At 41.1% G+C, this 21,474-nt stretch overlaps 1 protein-coding gene across 3 annotated transcripts; it reads left to right on the forward strand.

Moving 5' to 3' along the window:
* Positions 1 to 6,297: 6,297 nt before the first annotated feature.
* Positions 6,298 to 20,295, forward strand: RBM17 (RNA binding motif protein 17). Of its 3 annotated transcripts, none has more exons than XM_055711883.1 (12): positions 6,298 to 6,390; positions 8,137 to 8,277; positions 9,770 to 9,886; positions 10,800 to 10,966; positions 12,878 to 12,975; positions 13,963 to 14,019; positions 15,952 to 16,093; positions 18,069 to 18,220; positions 18,917 to 18,993; positions 19,355 to 19,453; positions 19,799 to 19,871; positions 20,017 to 20,295. In XM_055711883.1, the coding sequence occupies exons 2-12, from the start codon at positions 8,155 to 8,157 to the stop codon at positions 20,118 to 20,120; spliced, it is 1,209 nt and encodes a 402-aa protein (XP_055567858.1). In that variant the 5' UTR covers positions 6,298 to 6,390; positions 8,137 to 8,154; the 3' UTR covers positions 20,121 to 20,295. The 3 variants fall into 3 exon arrangements, with proteins under 3 accessions (XP_055567858.1, XP_055567859.1, XP_055567860.1); XM_055711884.1 differs by having other exon boundaries at positions 18,920 to 18,993; XM_055711885.1 differs by having other exon boundaries at positions 12,881 to 12,975.
* The last annotated feature ends 1,179 nt before the right edge of the window (positions 20,296 to 21,474 follow it).

Here is a 21,474-nt window from a genome sequence, read left to right on the forward strand (position 1 = left end):
AAGCAAGCCAGCTTGTAAAGCTGATTTTCTCCTTCTCTTGCAAATCCTCCCTTCACTGTTTGCCTTGGCTTCCAAAATCTTTCTCAAAGCTATTAGTTTTAAAGCTGATGACCAATGTAACAGAGGTTTAACTCCCACCCTCCACCCCACCCCACCCCCTGTCTCCTTCATTTTCATAAAGTCACAGAATCCTAGAATATCTCAAGTTGGAAAGGACCCATAAGGATCATCGAGTCCAACTCCCAGCAAACACAAAACACCTGAAATCCCTCCAATTTATTGATGCCCCAGACAGTGGGATTTTAAGCATGTAAGAAACCTGTATTTTTGGCACAAAGACACTCTTGATGGCTAATGCAGGGTGATCTGAATAACTTTCTACCCAAATCCTTCCTCTAGCAGAGCAGCACAACCATTTTTTTTCTCTCAGTGACAGCAGACGTCCCATCTGTACCAAGTCTAGTCATGTGTAATATTTTCACTGTTACATTTTCAACATGTTTTCTCAGTTCTTCAAACAAACTTGAGACAGTGACGGTAGGACAAAATGGTCACTTCCTCATTTATAGCATTTTTTTCCCCGTTGCTGGCCAAACAAAAATACTCCACTGCAGTGTCAATAGCAACGGAGCTTTCTTTAGTTGTAATCAAAAATATTGAAATATGTGTGTCAGAAACTTCATCTGTGATGAAGTATTTCTGTTTTGAGACACTTTTTACTCATTTTCATTATGGAACTCAGCCAAAATATGAAACTAGGTAGAAATGTGAAATAAGTAAAAACTAGGTAAAAAAAACCCCACAATTTTCTGGGGTTTTGGGTCATTCTATATACAGCAAAAATACACCATTTTCTTCATCATTTTCACAGTCACATTTTCAGCTGTTCCCTTAGTAGAAGAAAAAATATTTCACACGTCTTTCTACCTATTTTCAATTCTTTCAGGTTACTACTCCTTCCAGTTTTGGGGGTTTTTTTCAAGCCACCAAGCCTAAGCCAATTTTCCCAAGGCAGGATAATTTTTTTTCTTGCGCTTTCCCCTTCATATTTCATTTTGCCACATGGGCAACGCCGAAGGAATTCATTGGGCAGACAGCAGTGATAATCAAACAGATATTTTCTGTGCCAGGGTGGGGTGCAGGAGGAAAGAAAAAATGTCCAGAAAGGTTTGAAGGTGCTGCCAGGACCAAGCCAGCAAATGTAGTGTGTGGCAGGGTCAGTTCTCCGCCTGGGACCTCCACCAGTGGCTGGAAACCACCATCTGATGGGATTTAACAACTTTTCAACTTAGAAACCCTTCTCTGAGCAGCCTTGGTGGTTTGCTTTTGCGCCACGTTGTGGTCCCCACCATTTCCCACCTGCGTGGGTGGGAACCGCTCGGCTCTCCTGATGCTCTGCGGTTTTGGGGGGGTTCCTGCAGCCACCGTGGCCACCCAAAGCCCCCAGTTAGCTTGCCGCGCACTGCCCTCTAATGCCATGCTGGCACATTAGCAACCCTCGTCCTCAGCGGAGAGCTGTAATAGGTAGTGCAAATGATCCACATCCCGCTAAAACTGCTATCAATGCTTAAGGGGAATTGTAAGAAATGAGGCATTTATAGGCTGCTTTTTCTCTCCAGCATTGCTTTATTTTACGTCTTCTTAGAAATCGCCATCAGGGAGAAAAATGAGAACTCCCTGTGTACCTTTTCTACACCATTTTGGCTGTCAGATGCATTCAGGATCCCCTTCAGCTGCCTCTTTTCACCCAACATATCTGATTTCTTTAAGTTTTTGTATTGCAGTGCTGCTTCTTGGAAGGGATGGGATGCCCAGGAGTTAGATGGCCACTCAAAGGTGTCCATACATGTTGGATTTATGGGTATGTTTCCTCCCCTTTTTTTTTTTTTTTATTTCAATGCTTCCTAGCAGCCCGTTTGCTTTCTTGCCTCCTTCAGAGCACTGAGTAGGCATTTCTAGAAAATTATCCACAATGAAAGCAGAATCTCTTTCCTTAATGGAAGCAGCTGATTTAGAGCCTGCTGCTGTGTGTGTTTTGTTAGTACTATTTTCTCTTGTGTGCATTGCTTTGCATTCATTAACACTGGGTCCCATCTGCCATCTCATCACCCAGCCAGTGTTCTGCCATCCTTCTGCAACTTTTTGCTTTCAGCTTCTGCCTGGTTACTCTGAATAATTTGGGATCCGCAACAAATGCTATCACCTTGGCTGTTCACCTTTTCCAGGTTGCCTGTCGGTACAACAAGGGCTCACAATCCAGGCTGGTGGCACTTCTTACAGTGTCACGGTGTGAAAATCATGAGTTTATTCACAGCTTTTTGGTCCTGCCTGTAACCCCATCTCCATAATCCCCCTCATCTCCTCTCCCAGGAGTCGAGGAGACCCAACCGCTTCAAACCCATCTCAAACAGCTGAGAAAATTGCTAAGTTGGGAGAAGAAGCTGCAGGAAAAGGTACAGAGCAAAGCCAGATGAGATAAAAAAGGCAGGTACAGAGGCAGAACTGCTGAGACAGTGATCATTAGTGGGATTCAACATTTAAAATCCTAAAGGAAAAAAATATATTTGGAAGATCAAGTTTCAGCATCATCGTGGCTCTGTTGGAGGGCACAGAGCTGGCCAGCGCTTCCCCACCTTTGCAGATATAGCTGAAAAAGAGATTTCAGCCACAGTTACTACCTGTTTCCAAGATGAGTAGTGCTGGGGATGACCCCACAAATTTTTCCTCTTTTTCCAGTCTGTCTGGGATCTCTAGATTTGGCAGCTGGGTGAGATTTCTCGCTCTGCCTGCAGCCTTCCTGAATCCAAAATGAGATGGCTTTTGTTGGCTGCTTTGCTCTTACACAGATGTGTACAAGTATATTGTGGTTATTATTCCAATGATTAACAAATTCTGATCCATGCCTAATGCACTTTCTAGACTCAACCAAGAGTTGCTTCTCTTCTTGTGAATTATCTGATGCATTGCTTTAATAAGTAGTTATTTACAGGTCTAATAATTTAGCCTTTGCCCTCCCTGTTGTGACTTGTTCCTAGGAGGAATTGAAAACTCCTATTGCTATCTTGTTTTCCACCTTTTCAGACTCTAATCTCTTTTTAGTTTTTCCCAGCGACTGTCTTGCTGTGGTGTTCCCCTGTGACATTTCAACCCACAGTGATTTCTCTCAATACCTTTTGATGCAATTAACTATTTGATTCCTTGCTTTAACATAGGATACCAGTTTTCTCAATGGGATTCTGTCACTGTAAAATTAGTATTCAAGTGTCCTGATGATTTTCTTTCTTCCAGAAAGTTACAGATATGTGAATTATAGCAATCCTTCCTTTAAAAATGCAGGCATTGCTAGGGCAAGAAACCAAAGGAATATACTTGGGAGATCCTCCATAAATAAAGTGAAGACAATTTCTTCTTATATTTAAGAAGCTTTTACTGTCATTATGAAAATAGGTCCATCTGTAAATGCACTGCCTAGAAAGACTGCCTTAGTAGAAAGCAGAACAACTAGGAGAACAAGAGTCTAGTATAGTCCAGAAATTGAAATTGGATATCTTAAGTAGTAACTTTACTTACTAGCACCATTTTTTCAGCTAACCATGGAGAAATAAACTGCATAGAAGTGCAGTCAAAACCAATGCTGGAGATAGTCTTTCTTTCTGATTAATATATAGTGTCTGTAGCATTTTGAGGCTGAAGTGACAGTGCTATCTGCTTTGAGGTTGGAGGTTGTGCTTTGCTTTGCAGACAGTGTTGCATGTTTATTTACATTGCTTTATCATGTGGTGCAAGTGGCCATAATTCCTAGAAATCTCAGCTCATCCTATCTGACATGCTTGGTAAGAGCTGGAGATACACCTGTCCATTATAAGCAAAAAAGAAAATCCATTTTTGCTGTTGTCAAAAAGAAGACTCTGAATAATTAGTGCAAGACTTTGAGGTGAGCTACCTGGAAAAGATGGTGTGGTTGGTGTGGCTGGGTGAAATCCAGGCTCAGACAGATACAGAATTTTAGGGATTGTTTTGGAAAACAAAAATTATTTCTGCAGCTAGGTGATCAGAGAAATCAACCGATCCAGTCCACTTTAGGCCCAAATGTCATAATGCAATAAATACTTCTAAATAGCCAAATAATTTGCAATAACACAATTACGTGGTGACCTCCGTATTAGTGACAGTGATGGCACAGGGAAATGGTAATAAACATGCCTGAATACTAGATGGGGATGTTTGAAATACACTTGATGTGAAATGATGGCAAGTTTTCTTTCCTCCTAACATTTTCGCGACAACTGTGTTGTCAAACTCAGAAGAGTCTCATATTTTCTTCATTTTTTTCCCCCAGAATTAAGGTGTGCTTTGTAAGTAATTGGAAATGCTGAACACCCAAGGAGACAAGCTGCCAGATTACTCGTTCACTAAACTACTCAAAATTCTTAAGGAGTTAGAAATACACTATAGAGTATGGTGATATAACATGCAGGGAACATGCAGTGTTGGGCATAAATGTAGTCCTGTTCTCTGCCAACTGAATTCCTAAATCTGCTTCGAACTCCAGTTTAGCTCCAACTAAATAAGGGTCAACAGCAGCTCATCATATTGCAGGGACACATCTCTACACTCGACTGTTTCCCAAAAAACTCACAATTCAGCTACAACAATTATTTCTTCTCTCCTCAGCAGCGACATGGACTCTTAAACCTGAAAAACCTTGACGATCATTGAAATTCTGAGTGCAGTACTAATATGGGGTTTGGTATTGCTGTTGCCACTGGGATTTGAAGCGGCTTTCTTCATGTGAGCTATGTAAAGCATCTGATAGTGTTTGCTATTTGGTGTTAAACCATCCTGGCAAAATATATTTTACTTTCTGTTTAATGTTGTTTGTCTCTACTCCTGTGTGTTCTTGTTTCAGCTGGGATCAAGTTAATTTTCTTAATAGCTGGTGTGGGGCTGTGTTTTGGATTTGGTGTGAGAACAATGTTGATAACACACTGATGATTTAGTTGTTGCTGGTTAATGTTTATACTAAGTCAAGGACTTTTCAGCTTCCAAAGGGCTGGAGGGGCACAAGGAGTTGGGATGAGATACAGCCAGGACAGCTGACCCAAATTGGCCAAAGGGATATTCCATAACATAGGACGTCATGCACAGCATATATAAACTGGAGGCAGAAGAAGGAAGGAGGAGATGTTTGGTGTTACGGCATTTGTCTTCTCAGGTCACCACCACACGTGATGGAATCCTGCTCTCCTGGGGATGGCTGAGCACCGGCCTCTCCATGGAAAGTGGTGAACAAATTCCTTGTTTGGCTTTGCTTGCATGCCCAGCTTTTGCTTTAGCTGTTAAACTGTCTTTATCTCAACCCACAAGTTCTCTCACTTTTACCCTCCTGATTCTCTCCCCCACTCCACTGGGGAGGAGCGAGTGAGCAGCTGTGTGGGGCTGAGGTTAAACCCTGCCACCATGGTTCCATGCACCTTCTTTAACAGGGTTGTTGCAGGGATCATTAGAGACCGGCCGACCTTCACATGCAGCCCATGAGTTGTATGACCCCACCTCATTCAGCTCAACCGGGAACTTTTTCCAAGTGGGTTTGGGGCACACCACCACAGCACAGGACTCAAAACCCCGGGGCTACCCTGACTGCGGGGGACCCCTGACCTGGCCCAGCGCCGCAGTCTCACCCTGTTGCACATCAGGGGCTGGATTCCCGGCGTGAGGAAGGAAACAAAGCTCAGAGCACCTATTACACTGCACGTGCATCATGAAAACTGAAAAAAATTTGGGCTCCTTTGGGACTGAGGGAGCCAGCAGCCCAGATTTCAGACCCATGATGAAAAATGGCGTGTGCAACCGGCTATCACCCCTCTGCCTTTGCAAAATTCACCCCTGCACCCCACTCTGCTGCACCCTGCCCTGCCCTGCCTGCCCGACCAATGTGCTACGGACTCGCCAGGGTGCGGGAGGCCGGGCTGCGGGCAGCCAGGCCCAGGCCCGGGACGCCAGGCCGCTGAGGGGGCTCGCTGCGGGCCTGGCACCCTCACCAGCGCTGCAAGTGCAGGGGAAGGTCTGCAATCCGAACGCCTCCTCCATTCTCTCTTGTAACGGACCACAGCGCCTCATCCCAGCCCGCAGCTCCCTGCGAAGGGCGGGGGCTTCCCTCCCAGTGCCTTACTGGTGCGCACTGGGCGGAGCGGGAGGGAGGCGGGGGCAGAGGCGTGCTGCCGGCCGCCCGCCGCCAGGGGGCGCTACAGCGGCGACGCTGCCGCAGCGCGCTCGGCGCCCATTGGCCGAGCCAGGCGCGCGGGCGGCAGTGCGCAGGCGCGGCCGCGCCCAGGGGTTGCGCTTCCCGGCTGCCTCAGCGGCCGGCTCATGGCGGCGGCGCCGTGACGGGTGAGCGGTGAGCGGCGGGCCCCGGCCGGCCCTGTCTGCCCGGGGAGGCCGCACCGGGCTCCGGGGGGCGGGGGAAGCAGGCAGGGGGGAGCGGGGGGGCCGGCGGCTGTCCCCTCTCAGCGGCCTCGGCCGTGCGGCTGCCCCCCTCGGAGGGGTCTAGGCGGGTGCGAGGGGGGGGGGGGTCGGTCGGTCGGTCGGTCGGTCGGTCACGGCCCCTCAGTCCCGGCTGCGTCCCAGGTCGCGGGCCCCGCCGACCGCGTGGGGACGGGGATAGCAGCCCACGCTTGCTGCCGGTGCGGTGACAGGCCCTTTGCTCTGCTCCCTTCGGCCCCCCGGCTGTGGTGCGCCCCGGCCCCTGTCGGCGCTGGGCACAAAGTCCCTTTCCCGCCATGGCAGCAGCCTCCCCGCATCCATACGCGTAGCATAACGTACCCCAAGTGCATCGTGTCTCCCTCAGGATAGCAGCATTCCTACTGCGTAAACTTAACTGCCCTGTGGCAGGTGGGATTTCTTGTAGTGCCCTGTCCTCATCCTGTTCCCGTATGCACTATAATGTTCTCCTATATGTTTAATAATGTCCAATGAGTGTAACCTCCTCCGTTTTCCTGTGGTGAACTCTCTTCTGCTGAGCCTCAGTTGTTCATATTCCCCTTCAGGATTAATTGTTGCGTTTTTTAAAAAAAAATTTTGCTGAGCTTGCCACCTTTTGGAGTTGTAATACAGTTGTTCTCTGCTGCATCTGAGACTTTTTCCACAGGTTTAAATGTGTGTAAGTTATATCTGTAGCAAGACTCATTTCCTGTATGTTGAATATGTTGGGCAGGTTCCTTCAAATATATGTATGTATCTGTCAGATCTGTGGGATCAAAATCTTGCTGATGAGTCTGTAAGATTTCACTGCAGACTGTTAATCAGTCGTGTTTGAGCCTGCAGTAAGTTAAGTAGTTACAGTTTTGGGGTGAAAATACTGTAATTCAAGGCTATCAGAATGTAAATAATGAGCTCATGGGTTGTTCCACTGGTGATTGAGCTCTCATTGCATTCAAATTTTGTTTTCTTCTGTTCAGGTGAGATGCAATATCAAAGTGATGCATTTCATGTCATGTTACTGAGGTTGTTACCTAGCTAACTTTGTGTGTGTGTGTGTGTTGCATGTACATGCGTATATAAGTTCTGTGTATTTGTATTTTAAATGTTGTGGAAATTGTTACTTAATAATACTCTGGCAAGTTTATTTACTCTAAGAAGGCTATTCCTTTACAGTGATGCAAAAAATAGGAAGATTTAATAAGATGACTGGAATGTTGACATGTTTGTGTGGATAGTTTTTAAGCTCAGAAGAGACAACAATTCCTTTGTGTTTGATTCAGAAATTTTGAGGCTTGTGTGATACATAACATTGAATTTCTTTGTGAACCTCAAAATACCAGTGTGGATTAAGCGTAACCTTTTCAAAGCATGAAATCAAAGATTGATATCTAACGCTACAGACATAATTTTAGGAACTTTCCAGCACTTGTTGACACTTGAACAGTATTCATCACCTTTCAAAAATCCCTTTTATACAGCCTTACTCTAGTTATGTGTATCTGTTACTAGCCAGAAAAACATTTTTACTTTGAATTTTCTCTGACTTTGAAAAAAAGCTGTATAAAAATATGGTGTAGTAACATATGCAGACTAGTAGCAAACAAGCCCTGAACATAGATTTGTTATGTCATATGGATTTTTCCTTTTGTCTTTCAGTTTTAAATTGAAGACAAAATGTCACTTTACGACGACCTGGGAGTTGAGACCAGCGATTCTAAAACAGAAGGCTGGTCCAAAAATTTCAAACTACTACAGTCTCAACTGCAGGTGAAGAAAGCAGCTCTCACACAAGCAAAGGTACAGTCCCTTTCTATTTTTGCTTTCTATTGTTCAAACTTATTTTGTGTTCAGAGCGTTGAGGAAAGCTTGTGACCTTTTAGAATACCAATTTGGGGGAATTTTGCTGGTATTTGTCTATGACTTCGTAGCGAGGAACCTAGCAGAACTGAGGGTGGGGGTAAAGGCAAGGTGCGTGTTTCTTGTAGTCTGTTAGAGGGAGCGTCAGGTCTTTTAAGTAGCAGAATTAAAAGCTGATCTTCACATGTAACTTTAAAGAGAATGAGATTAAGCTTTTCTTCTTTTTTTCTGTTTTGTTTTGTTGGGGTTTTTTGTGTAAGTAAGGGTCATACATACTGTAATAGTTGGCAGTACCAGCTGTTGGGCATTTTGCATCAGTTGTTATTTACATGTTTGCATTGTTTTATGCTTGCTATTTAAAAGGCTTTTGGTGCTAAAGTACAAATTGTTGTGCATTAGAAATTTTTGCAGAAAGTATTTCCAGTATATATAAAAGGAGGAGTAGTGCAGGCTGATTCTTTGAGCTTAAACTGTGACAGAGCCATTTTCCCTTTTCATTGCTACAGAATTTCACCCTTTTTCTTTAAGCACTGTTGATATTTTGGTTCAAGCAGGATACGTGTTCTTTGTGGGTGGTGTGTAGGTTCTACAGTGAGACTAATTAAAAAAGTAGTAGTAGCATAGATACTGAATACTTCAGTAGACACAGCATTTTTTCACTGGAATTACTCCTGGTTTATGCTGCTAAAATTGAGGGCAGGATTTAGTGGATAATTGGAACAACCTTCGTAAATGAAAGTAACTGACTACTGTCTTAGATATATTCTCTGTCTATGTAACTGATAGGCAGTGTATGCATAGACCAATAGAAGAATACAATAGGATTAGAAAACTCAAGAGTTCAGAATAGATTAATGTATTTTATCACTTGATAAAATATGAAGACCAGTAGATCTTTGGGATAAGTCTGAGCCCCTTTTTAAAAAAAAAACAAACCTGCTCAGTTCACTCTCATCTGAAGAGATCATCTGCATTTTTAATATGTTTCTGGTCCTAATCCTAACTTACCACAATTTGTTCTAGTGCTGCATGCACAAACAAAGTCTGATCTCACTAGCTTATAAAGAGGAAGGTAGGCACTGGTTTCACTGAAACGTTCTTTGAAATACCACATCAGATCTGTATTTGGGTAGCAGCTCTTTAACCATAGTTGCTAAGCATCTGTCTTGGAACCAAGCGGCTTTTGCCACCACTAAATCTTGACATAAACTTGATTATCCACATCAAGGTTCATTAGAAATGTTAAGAATTGTTGTGTGTTGATAAACCGAAGGGTAATGATATATTGAGCTTTGCACAGTGAAGAATTTGATACAGTGGTTTTCATCCTTTAAAAAAAAAGAGGCACCAACTGCAAGTATATAAAACAATCTGCCTTTTAGGAAACTTTTGTTACCTTCTTTAGACATTTTGTGTTTTGGTGATTTTTCAGAGTCAGAGAACAAAACAAACAACAGTCCTTGCTCCAGTGATTGACCTGAAACGAGGGAGCTCTTCTGATGAGAGGCAGATTGTGGACACACCACCTCATGTAGCAGCTGGGTTAAAGGTAAAACCAAGGCAGCTATGAAGTCCAGCTCTTTACAGATGTTTTGGAATTGGAATTCTTTGACTGTAGCCTGTTTGGTGTTTTTGTCCTCATCTTTCCTAGTGGTCAGAGAAGTGATCATTTTCTGAAATTGATTTCCTCTGCTTAGAGGTTCTTTAATTAATGAATGTTTCAACTTTATACAGGCTTCCATGTGATACAACATGGAATTACCAAGGCTAATGTGCAGTTAAAATAAAACAGTCTTCCTAGCATGTTTCTCCTGGACAGTTTCAAAGTATTTTGCAAGACAGCAGTTTGGTCAGGCAAATAATGAATGTAATTGTCATCACACCACTGTTGGAACTGGACCTGTATAACAAAAGTAAAAGAAAAGCCACTAACCTTTTAAAATTGATTTCTCATTGTAAGGAATAAAAAGAAACTTTCTCCCTGAAACTTTTCCAGAGGTAATGGTTCTGAAATGGTTCTTTCACATGAGAGAAGAGTATGTGTACCTCTGTTGGTATTCTATTAATAGCAGATGTTGAAAAAGACTGCTGAGATTGTGTGGGAGAAACCTTGCAGATGGTTGCAACAGCAGCGTGCCATAATAGTTCTAATAATGATTTCATGGGTTTTGAAAAATTCTTGTGCCTACTGATTTGTTACTTTGTATTTGGCAGAGGAGTGGGTGGAAGGGATGCTTTCTTCCTGGAAAAACTGGATATAGTGAGAGACTGGGTGAAATACTAGTTTTAAGTAAAGCAAAGATTTCTTCTGGCACCAGTGTGATTAGGATATTACCTGCCATTAGAGAAGTCAGGAACTGAGATTTGTGTTCTTGAGAGTGAGAAGGAAGTGTTAAATTCTTGGTTTCCAACTGGATGGTGTTTTCAAATCTCAGCTGAAAAAACTCCTTATTCTTTTTTAGGATCCTGTACCTAGTGGTTTCTCTGCAGGAGATGTGTTGATTCCTTTGGCAGATGAGTATGATCCCATGTTCCCAAATGACTATGAAAAAGTGGTAAAACGTCAAAGAGAGGAACGACAGAGGCAGCGTGAGCTGGAGAGGCAAAAGGAGATTGAAGAAAGAGAAAAGTAAGGCTTTCATTTAAAGTCGTGGTGTAATGACGATTATATGGAGAATGGGTACATCAGTTTTAGTTTTATTCCTCTAAACAGTTTCAGTGAAACCTTTAAAGGTTTTGTGAGGAATACTGTATGCTTCTATAGAAACAAGTGCAGTGTTTTAATGCTCTTGCTAGATTACTTAACAGTGCAAAATTTACAAGATTTATCATGTTTACAGCCTCTTTGGCTGAAATACATGGGTCAAGGTTTTCTATGTGTGCTTTATTTCAATAGTAGCAGCAATGTTTGGGTACTTCATGCATCGTTATCAGACTTTGATCATGCAAGTATTTTAGAGTATTTCTTGTCAGTATAATTGACAACAGAAATACTTTTCAACACTCAGTGATAAACCATCCTTTCTGCTTTTAAATACTACAAACTGATATATGAATGCATTCAGGTTTTAAAGATGTAGTTAGTACAGCGTTTGAGAGGCATAGTTGCATTTTCTTTTTTGGTATTCTGCATTCAGTTTAAGTAAGTTAATTGTGTATTTATTACTCTTTTGTCTCTGGACAAAAGAAAATATGACTTACTTTTAATTACCTTAATGCTCTTTCCCTGGAGTAAGAGGTCTCTTTAATCATATTAAAGAAATTGAATGCAGATTCAGTGTCGTGTTGAAGTAGGTGGTAAAATGTCTGTTAGGCAGGCAGTAAGATTAATTTGCTTATTTTAAATGAAATTAAAAAGCCATCTTTGTTATGGTATAAATCACGTAAAGTCTGTGGAATTACAAGAGGGGTGTTCCGTTGCCCTGTTTAGATTGTGGAAACTGTGGAGTTTTCTGTCTTCTCCCAGTTATATCTTCATTGTTCTGGTGGAGGAGGAATGCCTGAGGCACTGTCATACTAGCATGCAAGATCTCAGAAATCTGGGCTGTCATTTCCACAGCTTCAGTGCTGATTGCTATTTAGTCATGCTTGTACTTGTGTGTGGGCCAGGAGGGTAGTCTTTACATAGGACGTTAGAGAGAGGAAGTGAAAAATACATTATGCATTCTGATTTAAGGTTGGGGAAACAATCTCGGCCAAACCTGCATCACATGTATGCTTTGTGATAACCGGGGTGTTTGAACAGAGTGTGCATTTGTTTTAAATTTGCAGTCTAGAGATTCAGAAACTTTGTCTGGTTCCATAGCAGTGCTGTTCTTAGCATCCTGTAGCACAGTTTTGATGGCTGTGCTGGGAATGAGATCTGATTTATGCCCCAAGCTGTGCTCTTAATTTTGGGGGAAAAATACTTTTCCTTTTTTAAGGTATTAAAATTAGTAGTCTCATGATCACAGTAAGTAACAGTTGAAGTGCCAACAATTCTTGAAGCATTTCCCACCTAATGTTAAAAGTTTTAATAGGCTTGCCTGACTATTATTTTAATCGCCAAGCTAGCTTCTTAGTACTCTGATGTTTAAGCATGATGACTTACTGGGTTTTTTAATTGACTGAGTAAGTGATATTGCTCTGAATTGCCTGTGATAGGGAATTTAAAAGAGATTCTGTTCAAAGCAGGGTGATTAATTAATGTGTCTGTTACCTTGCTTTCTGTTCTATCCAACACCTCTTCCATTGTAGTCATTCAGTCACAGTAGTCAGTTTGGACTATATTTATTCAGACCATTCCTCATTTCCATATGTTCTTGGCTGACTTGCAAGTGGAAAGTGATCTTCCTTCGGATCTATCTTACATTTCACAAAAAATTCTCTGAGGATAAAAGCAAAGAAATAAAAACCAGAGATGTTTACTTACACCTTTATGGAAAACATTATAAAGTGCCTATTAGAGTGTAGCAGTGTATTTCACGCTCCAAAGGTGGTGCCACAAATTAAAGCAGAAAGTTAATTTTGTTTTCTTATCCTAACTTACTGTGCCTCCTAGAAGACGTAAAGACAGACATGAGGCCAGTGGGTTTTCAAGAAGGCCAGATCCAGATTCTGATGAAGATGAAGATTATGAAAGGGAGAGACGAAAAAGAAGTAAGAGATCTGTTTGTTTTTGGTGGGGAAAGAGGAGAAAAATGTGGGGCGGGGGGAAATCACAATCCTGTTTCTGTTTCATGGATTCTGTGTTTCTCTGTCCTCAGCAGAGTAGTGTTATTTCTAAGCCTTTAGAATAAACCTAGCATTTTACTACACCATAACTGTTGTAATGCAGAAAACTGTTCTTTCCTTGAGGGCAGATGGCAGCTAAATCATTTGTGGAAAGACCTCTTTTTACATAAGTTTGTAGATATCTGTTTTAAGTTTCTGCATGGTGTAGGTTCCAGAAAAGGGGTGAAGTGTGAGATAAAAATCAGGCTGTGAGAATCACTCTTTAGTTTTCACTGTTAAAGCTTAGCTTTCCTGCATTTGTTATTTGAATGTCCTTAGAATTAGTTGGGAGATGTGGATCTGGATGATGAGATAATGTCTTTTCATAAACAAAACTAAACTTTGCTCTCTTTCAGCAACAAAGTTACAATAAATAATTTAGCTCTGTTGTTATTTAAAAAAAAAATTCTGACAGGGGACATTTGAAATACTTGCTCTGCCTTAGAAGTTTGGGACTATATTAGAATATTGCTCATTAAAATATGGAAGAGGCTTTGTACTTCACTGCTTTGAAAGTGTACGTAATCTTGAACAGAATCTTTTCCTCATTTGGTTTGATTGAGCAGTTTGAGAACGGAAGGTTTGTTTCACTGTAGTCTTGAATTCTGAAATCCTGTGAAATATGTTTATGATAGAAACAATATGTAGCACAGCATTGCAGTTTGATGATTTCTCCCTTAATGGGCTTTTCATCCATTTCTAGTCCACCACTGTTGAAACTTCTCAGCCTGCTCTCCTGTTATTTTTCAGTTGATAGAGATGTATTTAAGAATCGGCTGGTAAGGAGCCAGCAGCTGTGTTAAGATTCAGCGAAGCTGTATCGAGCAGCAGAACCTAATCATACAAATGTGTTGTCTTCCATTTTGCCCATAGGTATGGGAGGAGCTGCCATTGCACCACCCACTTCTCTTGTTGAGAAGGACAAAGAACGTAAGTATGCCAAAACCCTGTTCTCTAAAACCTAGCAGTGGTGTTTATTTCTCACTCAACTTTCTATTCAGTTAACCCCTCCTGCTGTTCTTCCCATATGATTCTTTGTGGCAGAAAACTTTGTGCTAGTTCTTTGCTGATGGGGGAAGCTGTGGGGAAGCTGCAGTACTGCTGTGTCTCATGTCCCTGCTCGGAGGGGTTCTTTCTGTATGGCTAGAGAAGTGGTTTGCCAGACTGGCCTGTTACCATCATGTTCAGATACTCATCGCTGAAGTGAAAGAGCTGCTGCAGGCAGGTTTCTCTGGGTGAACTAGAAACCTCCACAGCACAGAGAGGGAATTTTCCCATTACCTTTTGCTTTAGAAGGTACTTTATAAAGATCTTTTCTGAAGGGATTACGTGCTACAGACAGAATTTTCTAGATTTTTGAGGAATGGTACTTGCTTAAGAGGTGTGTATGTAGTAGGGCTTCCTGCAGTGAAGGTAGCTTGTAGGCTGTCCACTAGATGGCACAATTTTGCCATCAGACCAAAACTGTTCCCTTTTTTTTTTTGCATGTCTAATTGTCTTACGTTTTTAAATTAATGAACAGTATGTTGTATATTTAAAAAATAATAAGAAAAAAGAATCACACACAAATTTTTCTTTAGGAGTCCTGATTTTATTTATGAAAATATTAACATAAAAACAAAAGTAAAGCTAGGCAGAGTAAGTGAATGATATAATAGTGAAAGCATTTGAAGTGTGTAAACATTGAAAACAGAAGGAGATTGTTTTGAGTAAATAAGAGTAACTGAGCAGTGTCAAGACAAAGTAAATATAGGCTGGATATGGTAGAAATATCCTGAGGGGGAAGCTTTCAAAATGTGACTTGATCTCACAAGGAAACCTTTGTACAGCTTGTTATTTGATGCTCAAAGCTGGACTGGAAAAACCTGAGAAAACATTGCTGTAGCAGAAGTTCCATAGTCCGGTCCATCTGCTGCTTAAATAGGGATTTTATTTTCCTCGTACAACTTCCTCAAACTTCACATCTGATGCTTTATTTGGTAAGATACAAGTTCTAGTTCACAAGAAAATAATCTGAAATAAAGTCAGTCTGAAAGTCCCTAAGTACATTCAAAAGTGTGTTCTGCATATTCCCTGTAGTGTTCTGTAGGTGGGTTTTTTTTACATTTGGCCATTTGACTTGTCAATGGAAGGTAGTTTAAAGATCGAATCAGTACGATTGAGATACCTATATTCAGGGATGTATGTGTTCCCATCCCCCAGGAAAAGTTGCAGTTCAGAAATTGTCAGCGAGATCTCTTAAGATTGTATAAATACTTTGATATATTTATCTGTATTATATATTTGTATATTTACTTTGATATAAATGCTTTGAGTTGCATTCATTCTTTTTGATAGACTGATACCTCTTTTGTGTAAACATACAGTGTACTTTTCTTTACAGTCCTCAGGCCCCAAGCTGTGTGCATTGATGCATTTTTGTCTTAATTCTGCTCCTGATGAATGGGGCTATTAAGTTTGCTTGCTCTCTGTCTGGATAAACTCATTGTAATGCAGGTGGCCTCTTAATATTTATTTTCTCCATTTGATAAGAGGTTAATAAATGCATTGTAGACCAATGGATACAAACTTGTTCTGTATGCAACAAGGAAAATCCAGAATAACTCAGATCTGGTTTCTGAGGGAGAGCGGTAAGGGGATGTTAAAGCAGCCTGTGCAAAGGTAACATTCTTCTGATCTGGATTTATGTGGAAGAAGTTTTTTGTAGTTTTTTAGTATTAAAGCAGAAAAAAGTACAACTTGCCGATGAAGAGTTGTCTCTAAATGAGTTAGATTGAATGTATAGTACTCCAGTGTTCATAACAAGTAGATCGTTAGTGCAAAGTATTTTATTGAACCAGCCAGTGTCTCTGTTTTCTTCAGCTGTAGCATCATTTCCATTTGAAGAGGAGTCGAGACCTCGGGCACCGTCTTCCAAAGCAGCTATTCCTCCTCCAGTGTATGATGAGCCAGAAAGACCTCGTTCCCCCACGGGACCTAGCAACTCTTTCCTTGCTAACATGGGGTAAATGTTTGACTTCTGCACATTTTGTGGAAAAAGGCATTTGAAGGTGGTGGAAACCAGAAGTTAAAAGAGTTTGTCCGTAGGGAAGGCAGAACCCATTGCCTGTATGTGGTTAGTCTGAGTGCATATAGTCCTAACTGGCAGGATACAGAAAAAGTGATGGATTTACTCCATCAAGAGAAATGCATTTGAAGTGATTGCATTCAAGGCTGTGTAAGTGAGTAATGAAGCCACACTCCAGTATAAAGCATTTATGGCTTGTACAAGCCAAGCTAATGTAGTGTACAGGAAAAAACAGATGGCATGTTAATTCCTCTAGATTTCTTTTCCAGCTTTGTCTTAAATTTGCTATGTATCAGTGGGCAAATAATTTCAGCTCTGCTTTGTTTGTTCAAAAATTCAAAGCATATTTGCATGAATGTAGCAGCTGTGGCTGCGAATATGTCCATTTACTTTTCTGTCTTGGATTAGCATGCCCAACACAAGTGTGTAATACTTGTGTTACCACTGGGGCAACAAAGAGAAGTCAAATTTGTAGTTAAAAATAGCTTAGACACCTCATTTGCAGGGTGTAGTGGTTAGCTATGGTCTTCTTATCGATCACATTGGCTGTTTTGGGTATACAGCTTCAGTGTGGTCGAAATTGTATCCAGGATGAACACAGACACAAAACTGTAGTGTATTATATTGTTACACTGCATTTCTATTTTGAAGACAATTTTTGATGCAATTTCTTTGATAGAAAAGCTTTTTCTTTTTTTTTTCTCCATATGATCCAGAAAAAAAATAACCAAACTCAGTACTGTCGGACCAGTTTACGCATTGTTACCACCTCTCATTAGCAATACCCCAGGACCTTCACTTCACAGAAGGAAGTGCTAAAAATATGACCTAACCTGCCTTGCTTTGACCACACAGTGAACTACTTTTCATTCTGTGACTTAGTTTTCTAACCTTTCAGCATTATGTAGCCAGACTTTTTGGCCTTTTTAATGTGCCTTTGTACATTTCATGGCGTACGCTTAGAAAATAGTCATGTAGTCACTGATCCTGTATTTTCTGTGTAATCTCATGTGCCTGTTGATAAAATGGGGAGTGCCTAAGCACAGAATATATACTGTGGTTTAAACTAGTATACCATGGCATGGTTTTTGTGTTTTGACCTATCTAGCTATGGTCTCCAAAGAAATGTCAACATGTGTAGGTATATTTTGATTCTGAATACTCATTCAGTGGGAATTTCAAAACCTGTCAGTGGAGGTGCTTTTTGTAAGGTACTTATTAAAAAAGGTACATTTAAATAGCTTCAGGACTTTATTGCCACAACATTATTATGTTCTTGAAAATTCAGAAAGATGAGACATGTTTAAATTAATACTAAGGGTATCCAGATTTGTTACAGGAAGGGCTGTCAAAGCCATATACTCTGGAGCTTAGGCCAACTTGAAACTCATAGATAGTGGACTGTGATCTAATGTGGGAAGTTGATTGTTCCACATCCACCTTTTCTCTAAAGCTTTTGGTACAAGCCACTGGCAGAGATAAGAAACTGGGCTGAATAAACCTTCTTCTAGTCTGATTTTGATTTACTATCAGCACTCTGATCTAGTGAAAAATGTCACTGTTCATGGCAGAGGGGTTGGACTAGATGATCTTTAAATGTCCTTTCCAACCCAAGCCATTCTATAGAGTGTATGATGCTGACCTGCACTGGAAGTTGGGTTGTATTTGTAAAAATATAAACAATTTTGTTTAGTCAACTTTTCTGACAACTCTTCTATCTGTAATTCAAGGGTAACACTTTCCATGGGGTGCTGTGAAATTGCGAGGTTGTAAAGGTGTGTAGAAGCTTTTATGTTTTCAGTCTTTCTGTAATGACATTTTAGGAGGTAGAATATTTGAGCACTCAGGAGAAATGCAATGTTAATATTTTGTGTAAGAAACCTTTAGTAACTGATGCTTTTTCTCTTTGCAGGGGGACAGTAGCTCATAAAATCATGCAGAAGTATGGTTTCAGAGAGGGCCAGGGGCTAGGCAAGCATGAACAGGGGCTGAGCACAGCATTGTCAGTAGAGAAAACAAGCAAGAGGGGCGGCAAGATCATTGTTGGTGATTCTACAGAGAAAGGTAATTCTGTCCTGCGCCAGTAAGTTTGTGAGAAATGGTCAGGGAAAAATAATAGGTCAGGCTCAGTGAAAGCTCCTGGATTTTTTTGTTTACTATCTGTCCTTGCAGAAAACACTGAATCAGAGTTGGAAGAATGATTTATACCCCTTCTTGTGGATATTTTGCCTTTTTTTTATTTGTTTTTAAATGGTCCTCTTTTCTTTTTTTTCTTTAAGCTTATGTTCCCCTTCCTACATCAGTTGCCCTTCTTTAGTGTTTGGAAGCCTTTTTTGGAGGGGCGATCCTGCTCTGTTCCTGCTGGCTTTTTCCCCATCACGTACTTCAGATACTGTTCTCATTTCCCTGCTGTTGTCTGATCTACAGACAACATCTAGACTTACTAGAACAGCACCTCTCCCTGAGCACAGGTGTTGGAAGTCAGGAGATCTGACTGATAGGATTCTGATTTATTTCCCTCAAGGAAATAGTACATTGTCAGTGTTCTAGCTTAATTCACATTCTGCAGAAGTGATTTTTAAGCTTATTGTCTTGCCAAGTAGCTATGAGTTCTGACTGTTCCTGATCAATATGAAACTACATTTTGTGGCTTTTATTCCATCATTTGATAACAGTAAGATTCTGATAAAAGCCCCCACATAAGGTTTAAATGAACTTTAATCTTAAATTATTCCATGACTCACTGTTCTATCTTCATAGCAGAAACGGGCAAGAAAGCGGATTCTAATCCATTGACTGAGATACTGAAATGCCCAACTAAAGTGGTCTTGCTAAGGGTAAGTTGGGAGTAAGAGAACATGTCTTCGTGTTTGCAGCATACGTGCCTGGTTGAAAAGTTTAAACCTGTGTTCTTGTTACAATGACTGTACAGCTCAGATGGTTCTGGGCCGTACCTACATGGTGCTTTGTGTTGTGGAGAAAATACGTGTCCTCCTGAGATACGGGTTCTGACTGTAAATCAGCACTGCTTTAGATTATACAGTTATCTTGTCTTAGTACTAGGGAACAGTCTCCTCCTGTGGCTTTTGACTGGTAAACAAATATTCATGGTCACAGTTGCATGCATCTGTGATTTGTCTATATAATCATCTGTACACACTACATCCAGTGAGTTGGGTTTATTCTTTTAACTTTCAGAACATGGTAGGTGCTGGGGAGGTGGATGAAGATCTAGAAGTTGAAACTAAGGAGGAATGTGAGAAATATGGCAAGGTTGGGAAATGTGTCATCTTTGAGGTAAGAGATAATGTGTCTCTCTTTTTGACTGCTCTGAAAGCAAACTGGGCACTTCTCCCTCAACAACGGGCTTGTTGCTGCCTAAGAGAAGGGACGTAGATTAGAAGATCTTGCAGGGTCCTTTGCTGTGTTGTGATTCTGGATTTTCCATATCTGTAAGATATAAACTTTTAACATCAGAAATGGGGCAGAAATTCTCTGGGTATCGTGCTTTTGGAACAGTCTTATTTTTTTTTTATTGTGTTCTCTTCACTACCTCTGTGAAGAGCAGCAATTTAAAACAGTATTCTGCTACTGTTCTAATTACTTCTGGGTTTGGGTTGGGTGGGGTTTTTTTTGTTTCAGATTCCTGGTGCCCCTGATGATGAAGCTGTAAGAATATTTTTAGAGTTTGAACGGGTTGAATCTGCCATCAAAGGTAGGATATGGAATTGTGTCCTGTGAACCTCAGAGCTGACTTCTGTAGAGAGATGAAACAGTCTCACTGATCAGACTGTTTAGCTAAAGGAATGCCTATTTTACCGTATCGGTGCTTGCTGACCTGTTCTTGGTTTCAATTCCAGCTGTTGTGGATCTAAATGGGAGATACTTCGGAGGCAGAGTCGTGAAGGCTTGTTTCTACAACCTGGACAAGTTCAGAGTACTGGATCTGGCAGAGCAAGTTTGATTTTAAAAATCTAGCTCGAGGTGTCACTGTTTTGGCAATCAGGTTTTCAGCAGTAGGCTGGGAATAAAGGAGAAACGTAGCTTTCCTAGCAAACTGGAAACAAGCCTCATTGAATGGATTTTTCGCATTCGTTGTGACTTACATTTTTTTGTAATATAAAGCCCTTTGAAAGTAAGATTCACGTCTGTGTGTTTTTGAATTGCACAATTCTGCTTATTGCTCTGGGGATCCTGGTTTTTTTGAGCTTTCAGATGACTTTGTCCTTTTGAAAACCCACTGCTGAGATGATGCTTTGTCTGTATTCCTGCTTTCCTTGTTCTGGTGCTTCATCATGGACTCCCTGCACTGCATCCACAATAAGTGGGAAGCTCTGGAAAAGGACTATGTGCTATCATGCTTCTCTTCCCTGATGGCATCTCTCAGAGTTACAGCCATGCTTTTGTAAGTCCTCCGTGCCTGCACGCCGGTGTGATTTGGGGTCGTTGGACAGTTGACAGCTAGTTTATTCTCTCCTGACTCCAGGATAATGCTTTCTATGCCAGAATGGAGGCTGAAGTAACAAGGAATGAGTCTGTCTGTCTTCCCAAATCCAAAGAAAACACACGTTTAACCGAGGGAAATGGAAGGAGGAAAGAGTTTGAAATGCTTAGCCATTTGAAGCAGAGTGAGGGGACTGTTAGGAGCACTGTGCTGTCAGGCAGTCTGTGCTAGAAATAGCCAGGGTTAACTGTTTACAGGTCATTATTGAAATGCTATAGGTAGAACAGAAGGAAACTTGTTCTTCTATCTGGCCAACTATCATATTCTCACTTCTCTAACATCACACATACGTAACTAACTTTTGGTAAATTGATTCAAACCTGGCTTTTTCTCTGTATATATGTATTTCTGTATTTGAAGTCAAATAATGTCAAGGTTAGGCTTGTTTTTTGAGAAGGAGGGCTACTGGAAGTTTTCAGAGTAGGAGGTGATAGAAGAAAATTCTCATAAAGTCTGAAGAGTTGACAAACTAAACTACTAAACACTACAACTCTTTTTTTATTACTATTTTTTTAATCTCTAATCTGATGTAAAATAATACATGGCATTCTGCCTCTGATTTTGTATGCTTTTTGTTTGGGAACTGCGTGACAAAGTTGGCAAGAGGTGGCTATGCAATGATGGCAGTTGTCTCTGTGCGGCGTTGCACCTGGAATTGTGCAGGTATTAAAATGGAAGTGACCTCTGAGGGCACTTTAGCTGTTTGAAAGCTGATGCTGGATGTCTTTTTCTGGTTATACACATGTATTGGGGGGAGGGGGTATAGACCTGTAGTTGATCAACGCTGTGAATATCTCCAGTTATTGCCCTTTTA

This window comes from Falco cherrug, chromosome 5 (assembly GCF_023634085.1).
Source record: "Falco cherrug isolate bFalChe1 chromosome 5, bFalChe1.pri, whole genome shotgun sequence".
NCBI lineage: Eukaryota > Metazoa > Chordata > Aves > Falconiformes > Falconidae > Falco > Falco cherrug.